Source organism: Conger conger, chromosome 12 (genome assembly GCF_963514075.1).
Source record: "Conger conger chromosome 12, fConCon1.1, whole genome shotgun sequence".
In the NCBI taxonomy this organism is placed as follows: Eukaryota; Metazoa; Chordata; class Actinopteri; order Anguilliformes; family Congridae; genus Conger; species Conger conger.
The window spans coordinates 29,295,122-29,319,431 of record NC_083771.1 but is presented as its reverse complement, the minus strand read 5'-3'; the positions used below and the strand labels follow the sequence as shown (position 1 = coordinate 29,319,431).

The window sequence follows — 24,310 nt, the reverse complement described above, 5'->3', positions numbered from 1 at the left end:
ACCCCTGTTTTAGACAATGCTATCCTCAAAGAGTGGAGGCTGAAACTTGCGTGTGTGTGTGTGTGTGTGTGTGTGTGTGTGTGTGTGTGCGCGTGTGCCCACAGAGGAGATAGACCTGCTGGAGCAGCTCTTCTGGCAGGTGGGAAACAGCAGTAACTCCTCCATCAGCCTGGAGGGACAGAAATGCCCCGTGTTGCAGGTGGGGCAGTACTCCACCCTCTCCCTGCCCCTGCGCCAGGCCTTTGGAGCCAGGTAAGCCCCAAGTCTGTGTCTGTACATTCTGTGTGTGTGCTTGTGTGTATATACTATATTCAGTTCCTGTGTGTATTTCACAGCTTTCACGTTCGGGGTCAAATTGTGGCCAAGAGAAAATTATTGTAATAGAAAAGGTTTGACACCCTTCTTAATGTCTCCTAAATTGCTAGCTTTTTATCCTTAAATATTTAAAGTGTTTTTTTAAAGCCTGAGGTAAGTGAAAGTTTGAAACCTGCATGGGAAACTGCATGCCAGAATCACCCAAAAAATAAGTTGTATATTTTCTTACATTCTATACAACTTCAGAGGCTGGGATGAAAATGACCACACACAACACCTTTGTACACGAAGTTGATACAAGACCTTTGAGAACATAGCATTATGTGTATTTCATGTTTACGATTTAATCCAACCAAATTGGAGTGACACAGTGTCAAGATTAAAAAATAGGGTTAACATTTTTTAAGAGATGTCAAACACTGAATGGGGTCAAATTATACGTGGGCTAAGATGTTTTTTCTTAAATCGTTATGTCTGTGCCAACCGCTATTGCAATTGTTGCATTTGTGCCAATACAGACACAGATGTGACACAGAGGCGTGTGTGTTTGTCTCTCTCTCTCTCTCTCTCTCTCTCTCTCTCTCTCTCTCTCTCTCTCTCTCTCTCTCTCTCTCTCTCTCTCTCTCTCTCTCTCTCTCTCTCTCTCTCTCTCTCTCTCTCTCTCTCTCTCTCTCTCTCTCTCTCTCTCTCTCTCTCTCTCTCTCTCTCTCTCTCTCTCTCTGACCTGTGAGTGACCTCGCTCCGCCGGCCTCTGTGTGTGTCTGCGCAGGTTTGCGGACGAGTTCAGCCTCCTGATGCAGCTGCGCAGCGAGCAGATGGAGGAGCGCAGTCTGCTCACCCTCCTGAGCCCCCACAGCCACATCCTGCTGCAGATCCGCCTCAACCCCTACACCTTCAGCCTGGTCACCACGCAGCAGCGCCACTACGAGTGAGCCTCTGCCCGCTCCCGACAGACGGATAATACGCTGGCTTTAATTCAAACTTTAGCTGAACCATCTGCCGTTAGGCCTACGTCAGGGGTGTCAAACTCCAGTCCCAGAGGGCCGCAGTTTCTGCAAGTGTTTGTGGTTTCCTTTCAATCAGCAGCCAATTAAATGGTAAATGGTTGGCCTGGTTTAACTAAAGCGCTGTTCAATTGATGCTGCTCATTCACCCATTTATACACACACACACACACACACACACACACACACCAACACACCAACGGCAATTGTCTGCCATGCAAGGCACCAACCAGATCATCAGGAGCACGTAGGGGTTAGGTGCCTTGCACAGGGACACTTCAACACAGCCCAGGTTGGGGATCGAACTGGCAACCCACCGACTACCAGACAAATGCTCTTACCGCCTGAGCCAATGTCGCCCCTATAAAGAGAACAAGGTGTGTGGACTCTTTAGCCACTGAAAGACTTTGAAATGTAAAATGAATGGTGCTGAAACACTGGAGTTTGACACCCCTGGCTTACATAGTGAGTTACATAGTGAGTCTAGCACTCTAGCTGATCTCAGGTGGATACACTTGTTGTATGTTGTCTCGTTGCAAGTTGCTCAAGACAAGAGTGTGCTAAATTTATTTTATAAAACGGGCAGGACAAATCTCGCAATCCGATTGGTTAATAGCAGTGATAAAATAATGATATACCACTGCTATGACTTATATACAGTTCTATTTCAGTTATCACTCCGCTGCTAACTAGCTAGCCAGTTTGGCAGAACAAAACAACGTTGGAGTTTACCGACGGGGGTTGCAACTCTCTCCGCTGCACGTGTGGCCAAGCTACCCCTTAGCTGTGATAATTACAATATACCGCTTTCTGTCCTGAGTTATTGCTTAAATAAGGTAATGCAATGTGCTTAATGCTATCATAAGCTTTACACGATACATAATCAGAATGTCTGCCAAAAATGCCATTAATGTAATGTAATGTAATATCTTAGTTTGTTTCCTTGGCAAGGTTGTTTCTTCTTGAATCTGTAAACCACAATGCTGCACGAGGAATTTGTGTTACTAAAGTGTAACTGTGGGGAGAGAAATGAAGCTGCAACTGACAGTTAGCAGGATCTGTGCCCAGCCAAAACAAAACATTCTCACAAAGATGCTGCCATGTATTGGCAATGCTATAATGTTATAGTGGCAATGGCTTAGCTGGAGAGGTACCACCAGTGACTAGCAGCATGTGATAGTCCTTCCCTAAATGGCATTTGGCAGACACTCTTTTCCAGAGCGACGTACAGTTGATTAGACTAAGCAGGTGACAATCCTCCCCTGGAGCAATGCAGGGTTAAGGGCCTTGCTCAAGGGCCCAATGGCTGTGCGGATCTTATTGTGGCTACACCGGGGATCGAACCACCCACCTTGCAGGTGCCAGTCACGTACCTTAACCACTGCGCTACAGGCCGCCCTGCAGGAATGTCATGGGTTCATTGTGTAATTCTCTCCTACTCCTATGCTTATGCATTATGGTAGAGTCGTTTACCCTTTTCCTGTGCCCTTGAGTCTTAACCTCAGTTGCACCAAAATGTCTTCACAAAGCATATATCCAGCTGCCTACATAAACTACAGGATGTGGTGAATGTACACGTTGAGTGGCCCTGAAAACAGGGACTTCTGCCAAGCCAATAGATAAAGTTGATGCAGTATCTCTGGTGCCACCTGTGGATTTTCCAGTGATTTAAGAGTGCCTTTGCCCGCAGGTAGTAGCCTCTTTTCTCATTTGGAGTCGGAGCAGTAGATCATTGGCGGAATCTCAGAGAACAATGTTACAAATCAACAAAATGTCAACGCCGGTGTTCCTTCTGGCCTCCGTACTGTGCATCCTCAAAGTTTGGTAGGATTTGGACAGTTTCTTTGTGTACGCTGTACTGTAAGCTATGGATGATCTGGATGTTCCGTCTTCTACCATCCCCTTTCATCAATAGTCGCATTACGCCTGAGAATCAGAACATCCTGTGCTTCAGCAGTGGCAGAGATAGAATTTCCAGTTCCAGAGAATCCTCAGAGCTGTTGTTCTTTTTGGGATATGTAAGACATCTGTGGATTCATCTACTCGACCATAAATGCATTTTGGCATGCACCCTGATGAGGAAATGCAAACCAGGGGATGTATTTGACTTGAATGCAGATGTACTTTCCTGATTCCTGTCCCGTTATTTATGTGCATTTATAGTGAACATCCTTTTTTTCCTAATCGTTTTTGTGCCTGGTTGTATGTTTACTTGCCTAGTGGGTGTTATCTAAAAGAAAATTGGAAAAGGTATAATTCGTTTACCTGCTGTAATCTAATGTGTATACAGGACAGAACTGGATACATTCGGCATACTTAATTTTAAGTTTCATAAAGGTATTAGTGAAATGCACTGCACAACAACTAAATACTTTTCCCATGGCTTATTAATTATGTTTTTGTGCTCTACACTTGTTTTGCATTGTGTTTTATCGTCCCGCATAATACTGTTTTCAATCCAGTTTCTTTCTGTATTCTGTGGTACTGAATTGTGCCACCTTACAATTCTCAGCAAGAAAACAGTAATGACCTCTGACCCCGTGCCCCCAGGTTCCCGGTTGGGGCGCTGTCGGACGGGCAGTGGCACCGGGTGTCGGTGGGCGTCTCTGCACAGAGCTTGGCCCTGTATGTGGATTGCGTGCTGACGGAGAAAGTGAACTGGACGTACCCAGGAATGGACATAGCCACCGACGGCCTGCTGATGGTGGGCGGCATCATTGAGGACTTCGAGACACCCTTCGAGGTGAGGGGCCTTGTCACTTGCCAAAAAACGGAGAGATCCAGGATGTTCAGTCAGTGAGTCAGCTGTTCTTTCACCGAGAGGTCTCCAAACAGCACGTCACATCTGGGCTGGTGACTGCATTGCTTTTCAAATCATAGTTTAAAAGACAGCACACCTCAAGTAGAGTCCATAGTTGGATTAAAAGGTATTGAACAAGAGGTTAAAATAGGAACACTTAAGTCTTGATGTAGAGGCTAAAATGTTCCAGGGAAGTCATCTCTATATTGGGCGCCCTGAAACTTTGGGCTTGGGAGGGCTCCCCTGTAGCCATGTGGTGTTCCGTTTAGTCTCTCCTGCAATCTTTCCATTGGGTCCTGTCCTGGACCGCACAGAGGAACAACCGCCTGTCAAGATGTCCTCTCTTTCATGATAAATGCAGTGTTTTTTTGGGAGGCGGGGGGATCCAGGTCTGTTTGCACCTGCTACCCCTTGATGGTAATGGTAACTTCATCTCTATCTCCATTAGGGATGGCCAAACCATTTTTAAAACAGCTCTGTTGCTCAACACGCCGCAACAAGAGCACCGCCAAGTCTAACACAGCCATAGCACATCAAACTCACCTCCGTTCCAGTGTCACACGCCCCCTCTCCCAGGAAAAATGCCAGAGGAGACTCCATGTGGACCTTGCGAGAGGGAAATCAACCTCCATACTAAAAGGGTCATAAATGTTTTCAGGCCCCAGTGGGCAGAGCCTCTCAAGCTGAGCCCCTAATTACATCCCTAATTATGATTTGGAAAGCAGTGGATAACACTACAACAACTCATCTGCTGGGACGGGATCCCTAATCGCCCACAGAACTGTCTTGTACACATTGACGGCGGCCACATGATTGGCGTTTTTGCATGCGATGCAGAGCATCTGTTGTGTGCCTTACTCCAGTGCACAAATCAGACCACAGGGGATCACCCAGTCAGCCATCCTGTCCCTGTGGACTGAGGGGAGGGGGCACTGTTACTGACTAAACCCCCCATAGGAATGCCTTTGAAAAGTCTACATATAACTTGCACAGCAGAAATTAATTGCCACATTGTGAAACATATGCTGCATTATATTGAATAATACAGGGAGGTAATATATCGAGGCTGTTCCGATATACAGTATTTTCAACACATGCCAATATGTCGCCAGAATGCAGTATTTTATTCTGTCAGTTATATTCAATGTATCTCACTGAGACTGAAGCAGCAACTATTGGAATATTTTACATTATATTGTATTTATATATTACTACTACTGTTACTGCTACTCAGCAGATGCTGGTACCCAGGTATGAATGAGTCCCTCTCTCCTCCAGTTCCCTATTCAGTGACTGAATGGAGCGTATTGTGGGTGTTGTAAAGCACCGTAAATGTGCATGCTCTGTGGAATTGAGGAGATTCATGGGAAGTGCTGAACGTGCTGAATTCCTTATGACCAAAGAAATGACTTTTTCAAAGATATTGTGCTTTGTATTTCTTTAGCTGCTTTTTTCATGTTGTATTTTGTCTTGGTTTGCGTATTTTAGGGCTTTTCTCACTGTGCCTATAATGCGGCTTGACACAATTTCCCCTTAGCCTATATAACAAAACCACTGTAATTTAGAAATAAAAATGGCATGCGATTCAGGGTTCAGCAAGTATAACCGTATACATATCTGAGACACTGAAAGCCTTCAGTGTGCAGAATTAAGGATTCATGGTTCAATAGCCTTCCTTTGTAAGGACTGTTTAATGGCCCATTACCCTGGTGTGCAGTTACTTCCACATTGCTTCTTACATCCTCTCACCTCAACACAGTCACAGAAGTCTCACTCACTCACTCACACACTCACTCACTCACACACTCACTCACTCACTCACTCACTCACTCAGACAGACACTCACTCACTCACTCACTCACTCACTCACTCACACACTCACTCACTCACTCACACACTCACTCACTCACACACTCACTCACTCAGACACTCACTCACTCACTCACTCACACACTCACTCACAAACTCACACACTCACTCACACACTCACACTCACACACTCACTCACACACACACTCTCAGTCACACACTCACTCACTCACACACTCACACACACTCACTCACTCACACACACACTCACTCACGCACTCAGTCAGTCAGTCAGTCAGTCACTCACACGCACTCACTCACTCACTCACTCACTCACTCACTCACTCACTCACTCACACACACTCACTCACTCACTCACTCACTCACTAACTCTGGCTAAAGGGCGGGAGATTCATTATTATTCAGCACTGACAGTAATCGGGCAATTACAGCTGTTTTTATTTAACGGGTAATTGGTCTCACCTGGTTTCCTCAGTCTGAACTGTGCGTGTACATGTGTGCACTCGCAGTGGTGATGACGTCTGTCCGTCTGTCTGCCTGTCTCTCTGTAGGGCAGCCTGAGGCAGCTGACCTTCCTCATGGGAAATCCAGATGCTGCAGGTGACCACTGCACCTTCCATGTGCCTGCGTGTGGCGGGGTGCCCCCAAAACCGCCCCGCTCCCCAAAAACGCCCCGCACACTAGAGGTACGTCAGCTCCTCTTCTCCTTCTCCACATTGTGGTGCTGATTTTGGAGAGACACAAAACACAATTTATTTAAGCATGTGTCTCTCCAAGACTGGCTGAAAAAACATATTAATGTTCCTTGGCTGCTCATCCAGTTTCATCTTGATGGATCCCCGAATCCCTTGCTTCCACTTCAAAATCTCGCTTCATTAAGAACAGTGAACAATTGATCTTTCTCAATGAAGAAACACTCACACATGTTCGTTAAAATAGGAGGAAATCCATTAATTCAAATGTACTTGTCATTTTGTCCTGTTACTTTTTTTCATGGTTTTGCTTGTTTGCTTCCACCAAGGACCTCATTCTCTCCTCAAATGACCTGGAAGACTTGTTTGAGAGTTCAGAGAGCTCTGTCGGTGGACAGGACCCACTAACCGTGAGTACGGCATCCCTCCTTCTCACACGCGATGCGCTTGCACAAACGGCAAACACGTGTGTGTGTGAGGCTGCCCCAGGACCCCTCACACCGATCACAACAGCTCCAGTTTTGCGTGATATTTTGTTTTGACATGACTCCTATGGCTAAAACACGCACATTCACCTTAAGCAAAGTAAGACTACAGAGAAACGGGTTGCCGAGCCAAAAACAAACCGTTTTAACCTTGTATGCATCCAATGTAGGTCCACGCGAGAAAGAAAACCAGATGAATTCAAATGTGGCTTCTTGGCCCAAAATGAACTGCATGTGTTGCAGGGTGTTGCAGGTATGTCATCACTGCATAAAGAGGGAACTTTGGCAACCCTTGTCCTGAAAGCACAGCTGTGCTGTGGCTAGTGAGGCAGGTGGGGGCTGTGCGGGGTGCGTACAGATGTGGGCCAGTGCTCCTACCTTATCTCTATTGGGAGAGAAATTAATAAAGTGCTACTGTAAATCTGTGTGACAGGACAGGAAATCTGCGCTACCTTTGCCAAACCACACCGCTGCTGCCCACCTGGGCCTGCTGCGATGTCTCTGACGCTTGGTGGCAGTGTAGCGTTGTGGTCAGGGAGCTGGAACTGTAACCTGCAGGGGTTGCCGGTTCGATTCCCTGGTGCACTGCCATTGTACCGTTGAGAAATGCGCTCAACCTGAACCGAGCGTGGTGCTTGGCCTGAGCTTCGCTAAATAGCTCAGTGTAAATGTACAGTGAGGTCTCCGGTTTGTCGTAACTACATCCTTAAAAACGACATTCCTCCACCGGAGCACCGTGGAGGCCAAATGGCGTCAGATCTGTCTGGAAGCTGATGTCTTGGGAGTGGTGCAGAGGGAGGATTACACCGATTCTTAATTTGTTCCAATAACTGCGGTGCTGTGTTCTAATGGGCTGGGGGGAGGTGAATGATTTATGTTTGTCATGGGAACTGGCCCCCTGGCTTCATATGACAAACACCCCAGCAGGAACAGGTGGGAGGAGGGAGAGTTAAAAATCAGTCACCGGAGCCCCTCCATCAGTAGTGCTCATTTGTCTCTCAGCTGCTCACAGGGCCCCTGCGACAGTTACTTCACAGGGGCGTCCGCTACTTGACTCATGCCCTGACGCGTGTGCAGCTTCTGAGGGGTCGAGTCTGCAGGTTGGCCTGGGGCTGTTGATGGACATTTGCCCCCCCAGAGGAGTAGAAACTGCATATCCAGTACACAGTACTCATTGACAACAACTTAATTGAAAACGCACTTGCCAGCCCACATCTGTTGAAACAGATCCTGTTGACCTATTGAGGAGCTGGACTGTCAGGGGAATAAATCAGCGCATAAGTCTATTTAACCTGTACCTGGGAACCCTATAATGTCTGCCTGATGCAGAGAGTTGCACTGACTAAGGGAGAAAGTAACGCAGATGCTGGCATAGTATACATTGATATGAAGGCATGCCACTGGAAGTATTTTTGCACTTCCAGGAGGGAATGCAGAAAAACATTGCAATGGTTTTGCAAATTAAAACTTATATCCATATACTTTTCAGTGCCAGTACCAAATGTGTTATTAATTTGCTGAATAACCATAATATTATAAAATTGAAAAAACATTTAAACAGTACCTCGCCCTGCTCGTCAGCCATAGTACAGAACATAGTGTCCTTCAGGTCCATCACTGGGTTGTGCCCTGTGTTTGAGCAGGGGAATGTTGGCAACCTTAAACTTGACTGATTGGACATGTAAATGATGACCTGGGTAGTTCTTAGAAACACGCACATGCCTCAAATGTCTGCGGTTTTTCATGAAATTATGCACCTTTTACTGACAAGCCTTTTCGAGTCACATTAAAAGCTTTATGTTTAAATCGTTCGACTTTTAGCGACGGCCTTCCTGCATGCAGCAGGTGTTCATCTGTTTTTGATTTGATTTGGTTTAGCCTGGAGGATTTGGATTCTGCTGTATAAAAATGAAAAAATAGGCTAAACAATTAGTCTAGCTCTTACGAAACACCACTCTGTCTTGCGCTAAGTCAGCAGACTGTGCCTGCCTTGCGCAACTGTCTCTGGAGCCAGCTGCATGACATGGAAGTTAGCATGGTTCACTGGCGGCGGGTCAGCACCCAGCATAGTTTCCACCTTTATCATTGCGCTGAAAATGAATTTCCTGAATTAAATTCACTGGTATTGAAATTAAGCTGACTGCAAACTCTGGGTGACTGTACAAGCATCTGTGTGTGTTTGTGGTGTGGGTGTGTGTGTGTGTGTGGTGTGTGTGTATGTCTGTGTTTTGTAGTGTGTGTGTGTGTGTGTGTGTATGCGCATGTGTGTATGTCTGTGTTTTGTTTTGTGTGGGTGTGTGTGTTTGTGGTGTGTGGGTGTGTGTGTGTTTGTGCATGCTTGTGTGGGTAGGTCTTAATGAAACTGTGCTGTTGCACAGAAGCCTGTCTATCCCAAGATTTAAAAACACACTCCTTTTTCATCCCTGGGATCAGTCTGGTGCGCTGTGGGCTCAGAGGCTGCAGGCAGGTGCCCTGCAGTGGGAAAGGCAGGAGACCAACCCACAGGGGTCCTCTGGTCCTCTCTTTAGAGGACGCAGGAGAGCAGAGTAACGCTCAGACCCCTTCCTCGCTCCAGTGTGGGGTCAGCTGAGTGAGCCACCATGAGCTCTGAGCTCCACAGGTGCTCTAGTCACCAATCCTGCTTTCTCACACATGTGGATATATTTCATTTTTCTCTGGAGGAAATGATGCAGCCACTTCTGATGTAGTATCTCCTATAGTTTGTGGGGTAACTTTTCCTTGTTTCCCCCTCTTCCCTACTTGCTTTCTCCTTTTGTTCCTTTCTCCTTTTTGTACCTCTCTCATCCCGCTTATCACCCTTTCCCCCCCCTCTTTCTCGCTGTCTCTCCCTCTCTCCTCTGCCCCAGGCAGCTGCTCCTCATTACAGGAGGCTTGCGGAGGTTGAGTTGCAGACTCGGCGTGTTTTAAAATACCAAGCTGTTTTTTGTTTAATGTTTAAAGGCCCTGTTTCTGTTTCTTGTCGCTCTGACGTGTAACCTTCTGATTACCAGGGCCGTTTGTTTCGACTCCCTGCTTTGATGCCCTAGTACCGTGGTCGACCGTTCCGTTTTTCCTGGACACTCATTCCCTGTAGATCAGCATCACCCTGGAAAATCCAGCCCTCGGCTTCCTCCCCGAGGCCAAGTCGAAAATTGTGAACTTTTCCTTTGCTTCATTTCTCACACTTTCGTGAAAGGTCACAGACCTCTGGTAAAAACGTAATTACTAAGCAACAGCAAATCCTTCTTAAACATGGAGTTAAACGGACAGTTTTTAGCCTAGTCTTGCCAATTTATCCATGCGAACCCTTCTGAGGAGTGACACTCTGGGCTCACCTCCTGGTTGTCAGGCCGCGGCGCTCCCTTTGGTAGGTTCGATGGGGTGCCGTTAGGGGTGGGTTTGTAATTCGGCTCTGGTTCGCTGCAGGACAGCGGGCGTGATTGACAGGGCTTGCCTGTATCCCTGGTAACGCAGCTGTGAGAGGAATTTGCGGATCAGGGCCTGCCGTGGGTCTCTAGGCCGTGCTCTCTCTTCCCGCCTCCAGAACCGACTCCCAGCAGTACCGGGGTCTCTGTGTGTGTGCCTGCATGTGTGTGTTTTATGCTCAATTAAAATAAGCAAAACATTTCACAATACCGCATGGAAATCATTTCAGTGGAAACGAATGTGAAAGTTTATCGAACCATTAGACATACTGCATTTTCATGTTGAGGAGATGTATGTGAAATGTGTATATTACGTTACATTAATGGCAGACGTACAGTTGATTAGAATAAGCAGGAGACAATCCTCCCCTGGAGCAATGCAGGGTTAAGGGCCTTACTCAATGGCCCAACGGCTGTGCGGATCTTATTGTGTCTACACAGGGGATTGACACCGACTTTGTGGGTCCCAGTCATCCACCTTAACCATTACACTATAGGCCGCCCCGTATATGCGTGGGTGCCACACACTTCTGTCTTTACTTGAGCGTAACGTGTGCATGTGTGCTCCCATTGGCGTGTTCGTTCGTGTTCACTGCACCCCCTTATGCCCCTGCAGGGTGGGCTTACAGGAGCACCGGAGTTTCACGGGTCCTCTGACGTGTCTCCCCAGGAGGCCAGCGTGGGGGAAACTCAAAAGACAAATTCCCCCGAGGGAACTCTGCGATGGACTGAACCGAGATTGAAACGTGTGATTGTTTCCAATCTCTGCTTTTCAAAGAGCCAGAAGCGGCATAACTGAGCATCTGTCATTTTGACACTTTCCATGATTCCATAGGGCCTCTATTGTTCCTCGCAGTTTATTATTATTATCTTTGGTACGTAAGGTTGGCAGCTGTTGCTTTCGTAATGTGCCTTTTTCACGCAGCCTTATATGCTGTCCCGGCGTAACCTTCCTGTGCGTGCCTGATAGTGAACGGCATTCTGGGTAGATGTTAAGTTTTGCTGTCAACATCCCGGCTGATGCTGGTTTTGTGTTATATATGTTTCAGGCCACGGCTAATTTGTACTACAAAGTCAATCTGACACTGGGCTTCTGGTGAATGTGAGACGTAAAGCACATTTAAGTTGTCCATTATTTGCTCTCTTTAAACAAGTGCAGACCGATTCTCTCTGTTTTCACACCACGGTCTGGGTTCAGTAAAACTAGTCTGCTTAACTTTGACTCCAAAGTAAATGTAGGCATTTCTTATGTTCTTTCTGTCTTCACAAACAGTTTGGCAACTTTCATAAAAACCAAACTGGTTATGAAGAAGAAGAAAAGTCACGTTTGCATTTATTTGCAAATTACACTTAAGGACTAATGTTGATTCAGTCCAGACCCTCGCCTTTTTTCTGCTGGATTGTGGAAATGGTCTGTATCAGTACATGGGCCAGGCTAACATGTTTAATACCAGCCTGTATCAGTGTAGAATAATGATTAGGGAACAGGGCTTATAGAGCTGGGTGTACTGTATACTGTACTTACTGCAGAAATGAACTTTGGCCTAATTAACTGAAACTGACATTTGCTGAGAAAACTAAACTCTGCTCTGACTTCGGCCGCTGCGGTGTGTACTTCCCTCCTGGCCAGAGTGGCTGAGATGTTCGCATGCCAGCATCAATGCAGAGATCACCTGCAGTTGGTCTCACACACACACACACGCACACACACATGCACACACACACAACCTTTTGTGCACACAAATGGAGAAACACACTGCAAATGAGTAACATGTACATGCACACACATGCACACACACACACACATACACACACGCAAGCGCACACACATATGGACGCATGCACTCACACACACGCATGCACTCACACATACACCGATACACACACACACACAACCTTTTGTGCACAGAAATTGAGAAACACACAAGCCTGCAAATGAGTAACATGTACATGCACACACATGCATGCACACACACATACACACACGCAAGTGCACACACACACACACGCAAGTGCACACACACACACACGCACACATGCACTCACACACGCATGCACGCATGCACTCACACATACACACACATACACATACACACACAACCTTTTATGCACACAAATGGAGAAACACAGAAGCCTGCAAATGAGCAACATGTATATGCATACACATGCATGCACACACACATACACACACGCATACACAATACACACATACTCACGCATGCACTCACACACACACACACACAACCATTTGTGTGAGATTTCAACACACTTTCTTCTTAGAAAAACAACCAAACACAATTCCAACATATAGAGCTCATGCATGCACACATAGAGATGCCTGCAAATGAGCAACATGCACACACACTCACACACATACACACACACACACACACACACACACATACACACACACTCTGGAATTTGGGAATATTCAAGCTTTACAGCTTAATTCGTACTTGATGCCCCTTTCGCAGCTTCCAAATAAAATGACTTCCAGATGAACCTCCTGTGTTTACAAACTCAAAGCTTTGACATGCGCTGTTTTGTCTGTTCGGGTTTTCTAACCCTTTGCCCTCACAAAATCAGTATCAGACAGACTCATTCCATGTCATTACAGTCATCATTGTGTGTGTGTGTGTATGTGTATGTATGCGCATGCGTGCACACACACACAAAAACACAAAAATCTTTTGAGGCATCATAGTGCTGAGTGAACATAGAAGCCTGTGTGTAGTGCTGGCCTCCTGTAGCACTGCCCTGTATCCATGTGTAACACTGGCCTGTGTCAGTCTAGAGTTTTTGCATTGAAATGGTGTGTTATTTTTGGGGTCCATGCATCCAGTCTAAAACTCCCTTTCGTTCCTGAAAATGTGCACTGTACAGATAAGGGTCAAAGTGTTGCAGACAAGGGCGGGTTTCTGTAGTTGCTAAGCAACATATCAACAAAGTAGACCCAGAGTTTCCCTGGTGTTGAGGGATGAGCAGACTGCCGTGTGCAAGGCGAGACTGCTTTTGAAAGTCGTCCAGGGTGAACGATGAAAGCATAAGAGACAGATTTTCCAACAGCTGGTTAACCTGTGTCGAAGCAGCAGAAAGTATCTTTGGCACTATAAATCAGAAAGGAGTTCGTACGCAGGCAGATGATGCTTCAGGTCTGCAGCTCTCTGTTTGCAGTTTATGTTGGTGTCTGAGCAAGAAGTTAAGGAACTTGTGTTCCATGGGAACTGGGGAGGGTATACGCGATTTCCTTCTCAACTTAAGTTAGACACACAGACACTGCTCCCTTCCCAGCTATAGGGAGTCTGCAGGGACACACACACATACGGACACACAGCCACACACACACACTCATACGGACACATAGTGGAAGTGGAAGAGGGTTGTAGTTTGATATCCAAGGCAGGGTCTCTGCTGGAGCACAGAACTGAACCTGAAACAGCAAACATCCAGCTACTTTACTGAGTGCTTATGATGGTAACACTATAGTAGATTAGTGCCTTCACCAAGCAAATAAATAATGTAGTCTCAACAACAAAATCACATGAATTCAGATCACCTCCAAAAAGAGCTGGCTTGATTCCTCTCACCAAATAGAGGGAGAATGAGGAGAGGAGGAGGGTGCTGAACAGGAAACAATGACAACAGAGCATGGCCAACAAGCCTGGGGGCCCATTTTTATCAAACGGTCGACCTGTGAGGGGAGCCTGTTTATGGGAGTGGAGAAACACGCCCATCTCTCACTCTCCCTCTGAAAGTACGACATAAAACATAAAACAGTGCCCCATCTGGATTTTGTTTGATCGCAGTTGTAACGCAAGGACGTTTTCATGTAGGGCCCCCTCCACCAAAGCAGAGCCCTGCGGGATGGAGCAGGTCAGGACGGGACGCAGCTGGGCAGGGCAGGGCAGGCCCTCAGAGACAGCACAAGCTCCAAACTGGAGTTTCAGTCCCCTCCTGCTGTCACACCAGTCCAGTGCTGGGGGTACATGCCCTGTTCCTGGCAAAGAAAGGTCCTGTAATTCTGTCCTACTGGCCCCCAACCCCCTCCTCCAACACAGGCATAATTTCTCTCTCATAATTTCTCTCTCAGCTCAAGCTATGTTTTGAAACAGACACAAAGGACAAGCGAGCGGGTTGACCAGCTCATACCCAAATTGACCATGCTGGATTTTACAGCAGGGTGTACCTTCTCCATTCCTTCTTTCTCTTCCTCTTTCTCTCTGGTCTCCCCTTCTCTTTTTCTGCTTCATTATTCCCCTGTTCCTCTCACTTTCCCTCTGTCCATCACTCTCTCTCTTTGCTCCCTCTCCCTCCATTTTTCTGTCTCTTGTTCCTCAGGCAATATCCGTCTATCATCAGGTCCTTAGGGTCCCAGCGCCAGTCTAGCTTATAATTAACCATTCTCTCCGGCTGTGATTTACTGTGGCCAGTTTGAGCTCTGTAAATCACAAACACTTATCTCAAAGAGTCAAAGAGAAGAGAGGGGGGAGAGGGGAGTGTCAGATATTGCTACATCAAGACGGCAACCTATTAACCCCCACACCCAACCCCTCCACGTCTCACCCGACCCTCACTCAGGTCTTCAGCTGTGCACTCGAGGCCTCAAACACGGGCGGCCATTTTTAATGGGAACCACACTCCTGCCCTCATCCCGTCTCGGACAAAGCAGTGTGATCCTGAGGGCGAAGAAGAGGGATCCTGGAAGCCATTAGTATGTTTTTGGAAGGCTCAGACAGGGGTAATGGCGGTTCTTTTTGGAAAGAAAGGGAGGTGTTTCTTGTCCTTTAATTCGATTGCTTGTAAACTTTGTCCCATGCTGATGCTCAAGTACTCAGTCGTGCTATATGTTCACCATGGGACCTCCCATTGAAAGCCATTGCTGTGGTTTCTGGTTATTTGCACAGCAGACATGAAGTAATCCTTCCTGTTTTGGGGACAAGTCCCCCAATTGTAAGTCTCCCTTCCACCCACCTCAGTCCCATTTCCAATCCCAACCCCTAACTTCAATCCCAACCCACGTTTTATGGCACTGCAGGTCTCTAATGTTTCATTCTTACCTAAATCATAGTAATAAGCATTTCTTCCTTACATCAGCCTTAAACGGTTTTTAATTGGTTTCCTGTGGTGAACGGTTTATTTTTAAATTTTTTTGTTTTTTTACGTCCAATTTTTGCTTCTTGGTTCTCTCCCTCTGTCTGCTGTATATTACCGTACCTGTACACTGTGAAATGTATACTTGATGAGCTGGTGTTTTAAGGTTCTGTTTCTGTAAAAAAAATATGTATGTATATATATATATATATATATATATATATATATAGGAAAAAGGTATATTTTACATATATATATATATACATATACATATATATATATATATATATATATATATATATATGTATATATATATATATATGTAAAATATACCTTTTTCTGTTTACTGCTGCAAATCATCCCTCAACTAATCAACTTTCCGGATGATACCACCTTTTGAATGATTACGCCATGTGTATGGTGAAATGAGTATAATAATGAGTATAATAATTTTGGATGATATTACAGGACTGAACAGTTTTTCTCAGTGCATAGTCATCCTATCATCATGAAACTTTGCAGACCTTTACTCCATATCCAGGAGAGTGTTTTGAGCCAATTATTTGTTTGTTATAAGCTTTAAGGGCTCATACAGCATCACAAACGTCATTGTTAGATCCTGAAATTTCATCATTTTTCTTCATGAAAAATCAAATATTTCTAGAAAAATGACTATTGAATACCGGTGATAAAGAAATGGCTCAAAATAATCTTCAAACATTATTTAGAATCAGAAAGAATTATAATAAATATCTTACTTGGTTCAGACTATAGACTGCTATAAAAATGTTCAAATTTCAAATTTCCTTGAATAAAGTATGCAAATTAGCTTATTAAGTCCATACCTCACGATAATTGTACCTCTGAAATGATCTGGAAGACCAAAGATGCATTAAGACTTAAGATGTATAGCCTTAAGACTACAAAGACAGGGAAATGGTGCACGACACCTGTACGTCATGTCTAAAGGACTGTGATGCAGAGCCTGGCCCTTTGATCGTTGAGAAGAACACAGTCATTCAGGTGCAGCAGTTGTGACTGTCAATGTCTGCTCAGTGTCAGGATCCATCCCACAAGCTGACAGAATAATACGCAGTAGCAACGCATATTTCAAGAGGGCGCCTTACTAATGTGCATGCAATATATCATATGCGTAAATTGTTTCATAAATAGCATGTGGGAAATATTTGGCATGTTCAGCAGAATCAGACCTCCAGGCTGAAGTAGTTGAGGAACTGCTGTATTGTATATTGTTGTATGTGCTGAGTCGCTGCACAGCTGAGTGCATAACTTATGGCTGGGACATGCAGCCTGCTGTCTCCACTGTCCTTGCATTGGATTTATGTGCTTTTGAAGTCAGTGTTACCGCGTAGTTGGAGTCATAGAAGTCACAGAAGATTTATTGAGGTCTTAATATGGACCTTATTAAGTAAGGTCCTTCTTAGGGTCCCCCTTGAAATGCAAAGACATGCAGGTACACACATGCAGGCACACAAGCATACACACAGAAATACATATACACATTCATATATAAAAACAGATGCAGTTTCTCTGTCTGTTTACTTCTCACACACACCCACACATACTCATGCTCTCTTTCTCTTTCTCTCTCTCAATCTCTCTCTCTCACGCACACACACACACACTCGTGCTCTCTCTCTCACACACACACACAGACACACTCACACAAACACATCCTCAGCAGTGGTAGATACCTGCGAGGGAGAGAGAGGTAGAGTTTGAGCTGGGCTGGATGAGAGGGAAGTGGGCGGGGTCAGTAGGATTGGCTTTATGCGCTGTAGGTGCGAGTATCTGAGCCCCAGCTCTGTGTGAGAGAGAGAGAGAGGAGGCTGTGTGCATCCCTCTGGAACTGCCCGTGGGTTACTGTGGGATTCGTAGCGGATCGTCACCTGGGAATCTCGGTGGACTGCCGTGTCGGAATCCCTTTGGATACTCAGACTCTCCGGGAGTGCTGTGTTGCGGTTCGGTTCGGTGTGGCCTGGCGTGGTGAAGTTTGGGACGATCCGGTTACTGCACTGTGTTCTCCACCATGTTGCTCAGTGTGGGACTGCTGGTCTGTCTTCTCCTGCACCTGCTGGGGCCATATGTGGAGGGGGATGCTGGGAAGGTATGATCGGCTCCCGTCAGCTGACCACACTAATAACGAGCTCTGCTGTAGGCTGGAATCTACCATGCCAAGCATCACTGTCAATCTCCAGATATTCGCAGGAACAGTTTTTTCATTTCAGCAGAGCACTATGTCAGCATGTGTGTTCTTGCCAAGCTTGAGATCAGTGTTCATCCGTTAAGCTCGAATAACTTCCAAAACCGGTTGATTTTATTTATTCATTCGCATACTTTCTTATTTACAAATTTAATGAAGTATAAATCGGTAGGCATTCACTGACAGTGAGGTTATATACATTTCTTTTTTTTGCCTCTTTGGTTTCTAACAACTCATTTACGATTTCATACCCAGTACTCCAGCTGTCAGTGGGAGAAAAAAAAAACATTGGCGTGTGGCATGGTGTTGAAAGACGCTGTAATTTGGTTCCATTTACTTTGGCATCAAAATGGAGGCATTTAGCGTTAACTTTCCCATGAATGGTGAAGGGAAAGGATTGGGAACCCCTGCTGGGGTTATAATGGCGTCTCATGGTTTAATTGCAGGTCATGTACTGTACAGCATGAGCGTGTGCAGAATCCATTCAATCTCCCGTTAAAGTGGTTTGTTGCACAGTGTTTAGATCCAGAGTGTTTCCATTTACAAGCCACAACAGTCGTTATGTGCGGCCTTTCCTTCTGGCAGTTTCCGACAAGTTTGTTTTATCCTCGAGGGGTAATTTGCTTTCCGACAAGTCTTTACAAAGACTTCATATGTAAGTAGGCTGGGTGGTGCAAAGCTTTGGATTCCTTGTCTTTTTATAGCCTTAGAAAATTGCAATAAATTTGCATTGGGAGAAACTTTCATGTAGTCGGGCTGTAGCCTGTGTCAGTGAAATGTATGACTCACTGTGGGTAATTCTGAATCTGCATTTGCACTGGGGACTGACCCCAGTGGCATGACGCAGTGGTTTATAGGCACAGGATATCTTTTGCATAAGACAGGATGAAGTCCCTTGCTTCGTAAAGTAGTGTGGAAATGGCTTTTTTCCCCCCACCCTTTGTGAAAATTGATATGAATATATGAATATATTGAAAATGTGTTGAAAACATGATGATAATATTTTCTATAGAAGTGTGATATAACATTAAAGTGAAGAAGTGTGTTTTTGTCAATGTATTGCGAAGTGCTGCAATGTGGTGGTAATATACACTATAAATTTGATATATTTTCAAATTATTAAATTTTCTGTAAAGGACAAACTTACTTACTTACTCCTCTTCATACCCAATGGGACATGAGGCTACAGTGAGTTTTCTCCACCACACTCGGTCCTTGGCAGGTAAAGGACAAGAGGTGGAAAGTCCAGGGGATCAGAAAGTAAAAGTCCTGCCATGTATTTCTTCCATCCACTGCTGGCTGAAGAATTGTGCTAATTAGCAAATCCAGGTGATTGGCGCAAAATCCAGGGGAAGACCTTTACTTTACTTTCTGAACCTGGATTGTAGGTTCTCTGAAGTGGGTAGGGAATGCAAGGGCTTGTTTAGTCAGTCGCCGTGAGGGCGATGATTCAGTGGCCAGATGCAGACCCAGGTTATGTGGGAATTCTACCCAGATGCCAAGGTTAACACCCCTGCGCTTCCAAAAACGTGCCGCAGGATCATTACTGACAGTGAGGGTGAGGACCTCTGTTTAGTGTCTCGTTTGATATTGTGGTGACTGCAAAGCACAATCCCTCCAACAGCTGACTGGTGGGGGCGAAGGCTGCGCAGAGGAAAAAAACTGAACTAACTCAGAACATCTGAGCCATTTTGGATCTGGCATGGAGACATTTTGTGACTTCACTGGCTTATTTACACTGTGTCATGGGAAATTGAGGGCAGCCACTAAAGCACCGGCCCATCGGGGCGGCAGATGATCGGCTGTCTGCAGCACACTATTGGCATGCTTTACAGAAAAACACATTTTGTAAAACTTTGACGAGCATAAACCTGGATGGTGGTGCTCCAGCTGTGGGTGTACCCTGTTTGTATGCTGTCCATTGAGAGGGTCTGGTGTGGAACTTTCCAGAATAATGTCCAAAAGGGTGGGGGAGGGGGGGTAAATAAATAATTTAGTTTATGGAAGAGTAATGTCGTCTTTCCCTGGGTCTTATCCCGCTGCATTACTGTGATTTCTGGATTTCCCCTTTAGCTAAGTGGAATAGATTTGTTTTTTTTAATCTTTTAAAAACATTTGTTTTTTTTTGTTTTTTTGCATAGAACACTGTAAAAGCACTGGTCTGGGTTTAAGCGATTACTTTTGAGGTGTGCTGTGCTACTAAAAAAGATTGCACTGCAAAATAATGGGGGCATGGCGGAAAAAAACGCCACAAGGTGGGTCATCAGGTTGTGTCAGGTCGGTTGGTTAACCTCAGGCTACGTTTGTTGCTTTTAGGTATTTCATAGTCATGTTTAGAGTGTCTGCCTGATCTGAAAACAGGTGTTTGACCGTTCTCTGTGGCCGAAAGGATCTGACCTCTCTCACCACTGTCTCCTCTGTCAGGCTGCCCTCCTGATGACCCTTCTCACCTGTGCTCACTCTCTCTCCACTGTTCCTCATTCCGTCTTTTCTCACCTGTTCCCATCTCTTCCCTTTTTCATTCTCCATTCCTCTCCCTCTGTTCTTTTGTCCTCTGGTTTCCTTTTTTATTCTCGTCTCCCATCCACCTCTTGTTGGTCTTTGTTCTTCTGCTTCTCCTTTATTTTCCATCACTCATTTTCACACGCAAACACACAGGCACGCAAGCTTATACACACACGGATGCGTACACACACATGCTTAAACATACATGTGCATACACACACGCTCAAGCTCAAACACACATGCTTACATTCTCTCTCTTGCACACACACACACACGCGCACACACACACGCACGTGTGGACACACACAGAAACACGCAGAGAAACACTATATAGACATACATACCGACACACACACGCACACACACACACACAGCAACCCACACATTTGTTTTGTCCAGCTGTTTTTGCTGAGACTCAGGCAGTTGAACTGTCTCCATACCTCAGGCGGCTTGGGTCTGATTTATGGGTCTATGGATTTTCATTCTAGTCCACTTCAGATGACGCCCCTCCCGGGGCGAGCACACAGACGGAGGAGGCACACACAGGTGGTGTTTTGTCACAGCCCGAATCACCACCATGTCAGGCTCAGCTTACACTCCCCAGATCTCCCCATCTGACCTGCGTAACAGCCTCCCTGCAGGCAGACGGATCTGACTCTCCCTGCAACGCAATGCCGGCCTACATGCTAAAAGCCTGCCCAACACCCAGATTGAACTACGCATGTTTATTGATTTCCTTTTCAGGAATGCATTTTCTATTAAAAGGAGGCTCGAGTTCACTTAAGACCAAAAATGTGATGTCAACATTTAGAATGTCAAACACATTGCTCATGAAAGTTCAACGATGAGAAAGTAGGGAATGCAGAAGCAAGTTTGACGAGGCGCTGACTAACGAAAACAAAAACAGAAAAATCTAAACAAAGTTGCTCACTCCTCTAAACACCCCTTGTTTTTTTATCATATCCTGGTAAAGAGATGTTTGAAGGAAATATTTGTGAAATAATGAGCACAGGTAGGCTATAGCAGTGTTAAACGTTGTTTTATTTAAGCTTTAGACACAAAACATTTAAGGGGCCAACAAGCTTAATAAGTTCAGTTATTACATGTTCAGTACACAGTGATTGATGTTGCACAGATTCCCGCTATCACCCACCCCCACCACAGGGCCTTGGGAGCTACAGACTGACGGGCAGCAGAAAGCTCTCTGGTGTGTCCGCTCACTGTAAACAGTCTTGAATCTTGCCAGAAATGAACTTTACTCGAAAATAAAAACCCTTCCAGTCACTTTACTTTAAGGTGCCCCCAGGTGCTTTTCTGCTGCCGGGTGTGTAACCCTTTGGTTATCTTTTAATACATAAATAAATACACTAAAGACACCCATGTGACAGTGAAGCACTGAGGCAATGGCCCGTATGTAATCAATGTGCATGCCAAAATTACTAGTTTTTAGTGATTTCTGAGCTCAACAATGTCTCTGAATGGGAAAAAAAACTATTCCTGCATTCAGAACAAAATTGTTACTGAACAAGTAAAGTAAATTTACTGTCAAAAGTGTTGATTGAATCCCAGCCAATGAGTCTGGGTGAAAGATACGCAGTGACTGCTGGATTTGGCAGGGAGTCAATTTCTTCTGCTTTCTGGGCAGAGCAGGCACCCTAATCCTTGGCAATTTTGGAGCATTACACAAGCGCAAATTAAATTTTCTTGTAAATGGATGAAAACAATACAGTACAAAACGGTTCCCGAAATAAACTCGAAAGAATGCACTCAGTAGCGTGCAGATTTCTACCAAAGCACAACAATCTCCCCTCGCATTAATGTATTATACAGTGCAGCGCAAATGTTTTGGCAGTCCAGTCATTTGTTTTCTTGTTTTTTTGGCGCTAGATGGTGGTGCTAAAGGAAACGTCATGGGGTCATCAAAATCAATAGGTTCCTTTCCGTTTGACAATATGCACAGCAAATTTCATAACAATCCGGCCATTACTTTTCAAGATATGTTTATCAGCGACTGAAAGTCTGACCTGGTGGTGGTGCTAGACGAAGGGTCATGAGGTCACCAAAATCAATGGGTTTCTTTCTTTTGGGAACTAGATTGTTCACACCAAATTTTACAGAAATGCAGTTATTTTATTTTTCGAGATATGGTATGTCTGTCATAAACTGTTGAAAACAGCAGCGGCATTTAGCTTTAAAAGTGTAAATTCAGTCTGGCTGTGCATATACCCCTCAAATGCAAGATGGCAGCATGCAGCTTTCACAAAAGAAGATGTAAAATACTAGAGATTGTTGTCTGCCAATTTATTAAAGTGTGTTGATTAGAGGGTCAGTCACAGTAAGTAAAAAGTCCAAAGGGTACTGTTGAGTGATACTGTATGTACTATTGTTTGACATTTTTATATTCATTATGAAATGGATAAGAATCTTTCCACTTCAGATGAATGTGTCTTTACTACAGGGAGGCCTATAAGAATGAGCTAAGGTAATAATGACATTGTTTGGATTGCTCTCCAGCAATAAAACGTGTCTAACCAATCCATGGTCTGTACCCTTTTAATTTTCTGAATGCTTGTAATGAATAATCTTTGTTTATTTGTTTAGTTAAACTATTCGCAGTTAGCTTGCCAGTTTTTACACTTCCGCCATTCCACCAACGCTTCCCCATCATCCAAAATGTGGGCTACAGGCCAGATTCTTCAAAAAAATATGGCCCTTGTTATTGCTCAATTACAAAATAACAAGTGATATGAAAAAAATCCCTTACTACAAGCTTGTTACATGACGCTTGTCCTACAGTCACACCCGACAGTGTAGCTAGCCTCCAGCTTTTAGTCTGGCCTGTCAGAATGCCATGCTTTTTTTTGACAGTGTGAGCTATGGATTTGAAAAGGCACCATGTTTGGACTTGGAACATCGACTTGAAATCGCAAGAAAAGAAAATACAAGGAAAATAAATTGAATTCCCTGAAGATGATTTCATGTTTGGCGCACGTGATATGGCGATGCATGGCATTGAATGTGGCTGGGGCTCTTGTTCCTTTTGTGTTTTTAAAGGAGAGTGGGCAGTGTGCAAAAGGAAAAAACAGAATGGAAAGGAGGAGAATTTGTTTACAAGATGGGTTTAAGAGTCCGTTCCCTACACACTGCACCACATTCTTCTTCTTTTTTTTTCTTTATTATTATTTCACACAATCATTAATTTATTGCAATAATATATGTATAGATGTAAAGATGAAAATTATAAATTTTAAATAATAATATTGTCATAATAAATGATAAAGTGCCTATTAAACAGAGATCAGCGATCATGAATCTAGAGACCTGCTGAGTCTGTACAGGCTTGCTTGTCAGTTTGGCTGGTAGAAATAAACATAAAGATATGGCTGAGAGAGAGAGAGATATTCTGTTCCCGTAGTAATTCTTGCCAGTTTAACTGCCAACTTGCCATTAAAAGTACACATGGAGTTTCCCTAATGTTAGGTGAATGGAAACTCAAGTCAGTTTTAGGGCATTAGTTTGAAAATCTGTATGTATGATATTGCTTACCAAAGTGCTAGCAATGTAAGGGGGCAAGCTAAGTTCATGGAAGTAAAATTTGGTATGGGTAAAAAGGGTAAACCTTTTGGGTAAAAACGGGTAAAAGTTTCAAAATCCATTCTGGAATAATTGAGATTAGAAAGAATTGTAGCTGGCTCCACTTTTGGCAAGTCAACCAACAACATTTGAAAAATATAAAATTGTTGAATATTCACATATTTTTGAGCATAATCACACATTTCTTTTCAGCTGATTTTCAGTTTTATTTACTGTTGCAGTTTATAAATTTTGCAGCAGACAGGATTTCATTAAGCTCATTAAGCCCATATGTTTGTGTTGCAGAATGCAGAAACGTTTGTGTTGTGACATAGTGTCTGTCTATGGCCCAAGTCTCAACTGAAA

General features: G+C 44.6%; 1 protein-coding gene across 1 annotated transcript in view; it reads left to right on the top strand.

Annotated features, from left to right (window-relative positions):
• The window catches only part of LOC133141555 (collagen alpha-2(XI) chain-like), a 79,221-nt gene that overhangs the window by 34,822 nt on the left and 20,089 nt on the right, over nt 1-24,310 (top strand). The window contains exons 2-6 of the mRNA XM_061262124.1: nt 105-252; nt 1,085-1,243; nt 3,870-4,062; nt 6,501-6,635; nt 6,971-7,051. Of these exons, the coding sequence (XP_061118108.1) occupies nt 105-252; nt 1,085-1,243; nt 3,870-4,062; nt 6,501-6,635; nt 6,971-7,051 (716 nt within the window). The remainder of the gene's footprint in view (nt 1-104; nt 253-1,084; nt 1,244-3,869; nt 4,063-6,500; nt 6,636-6,970; nt 7,052-24,310) is intronic.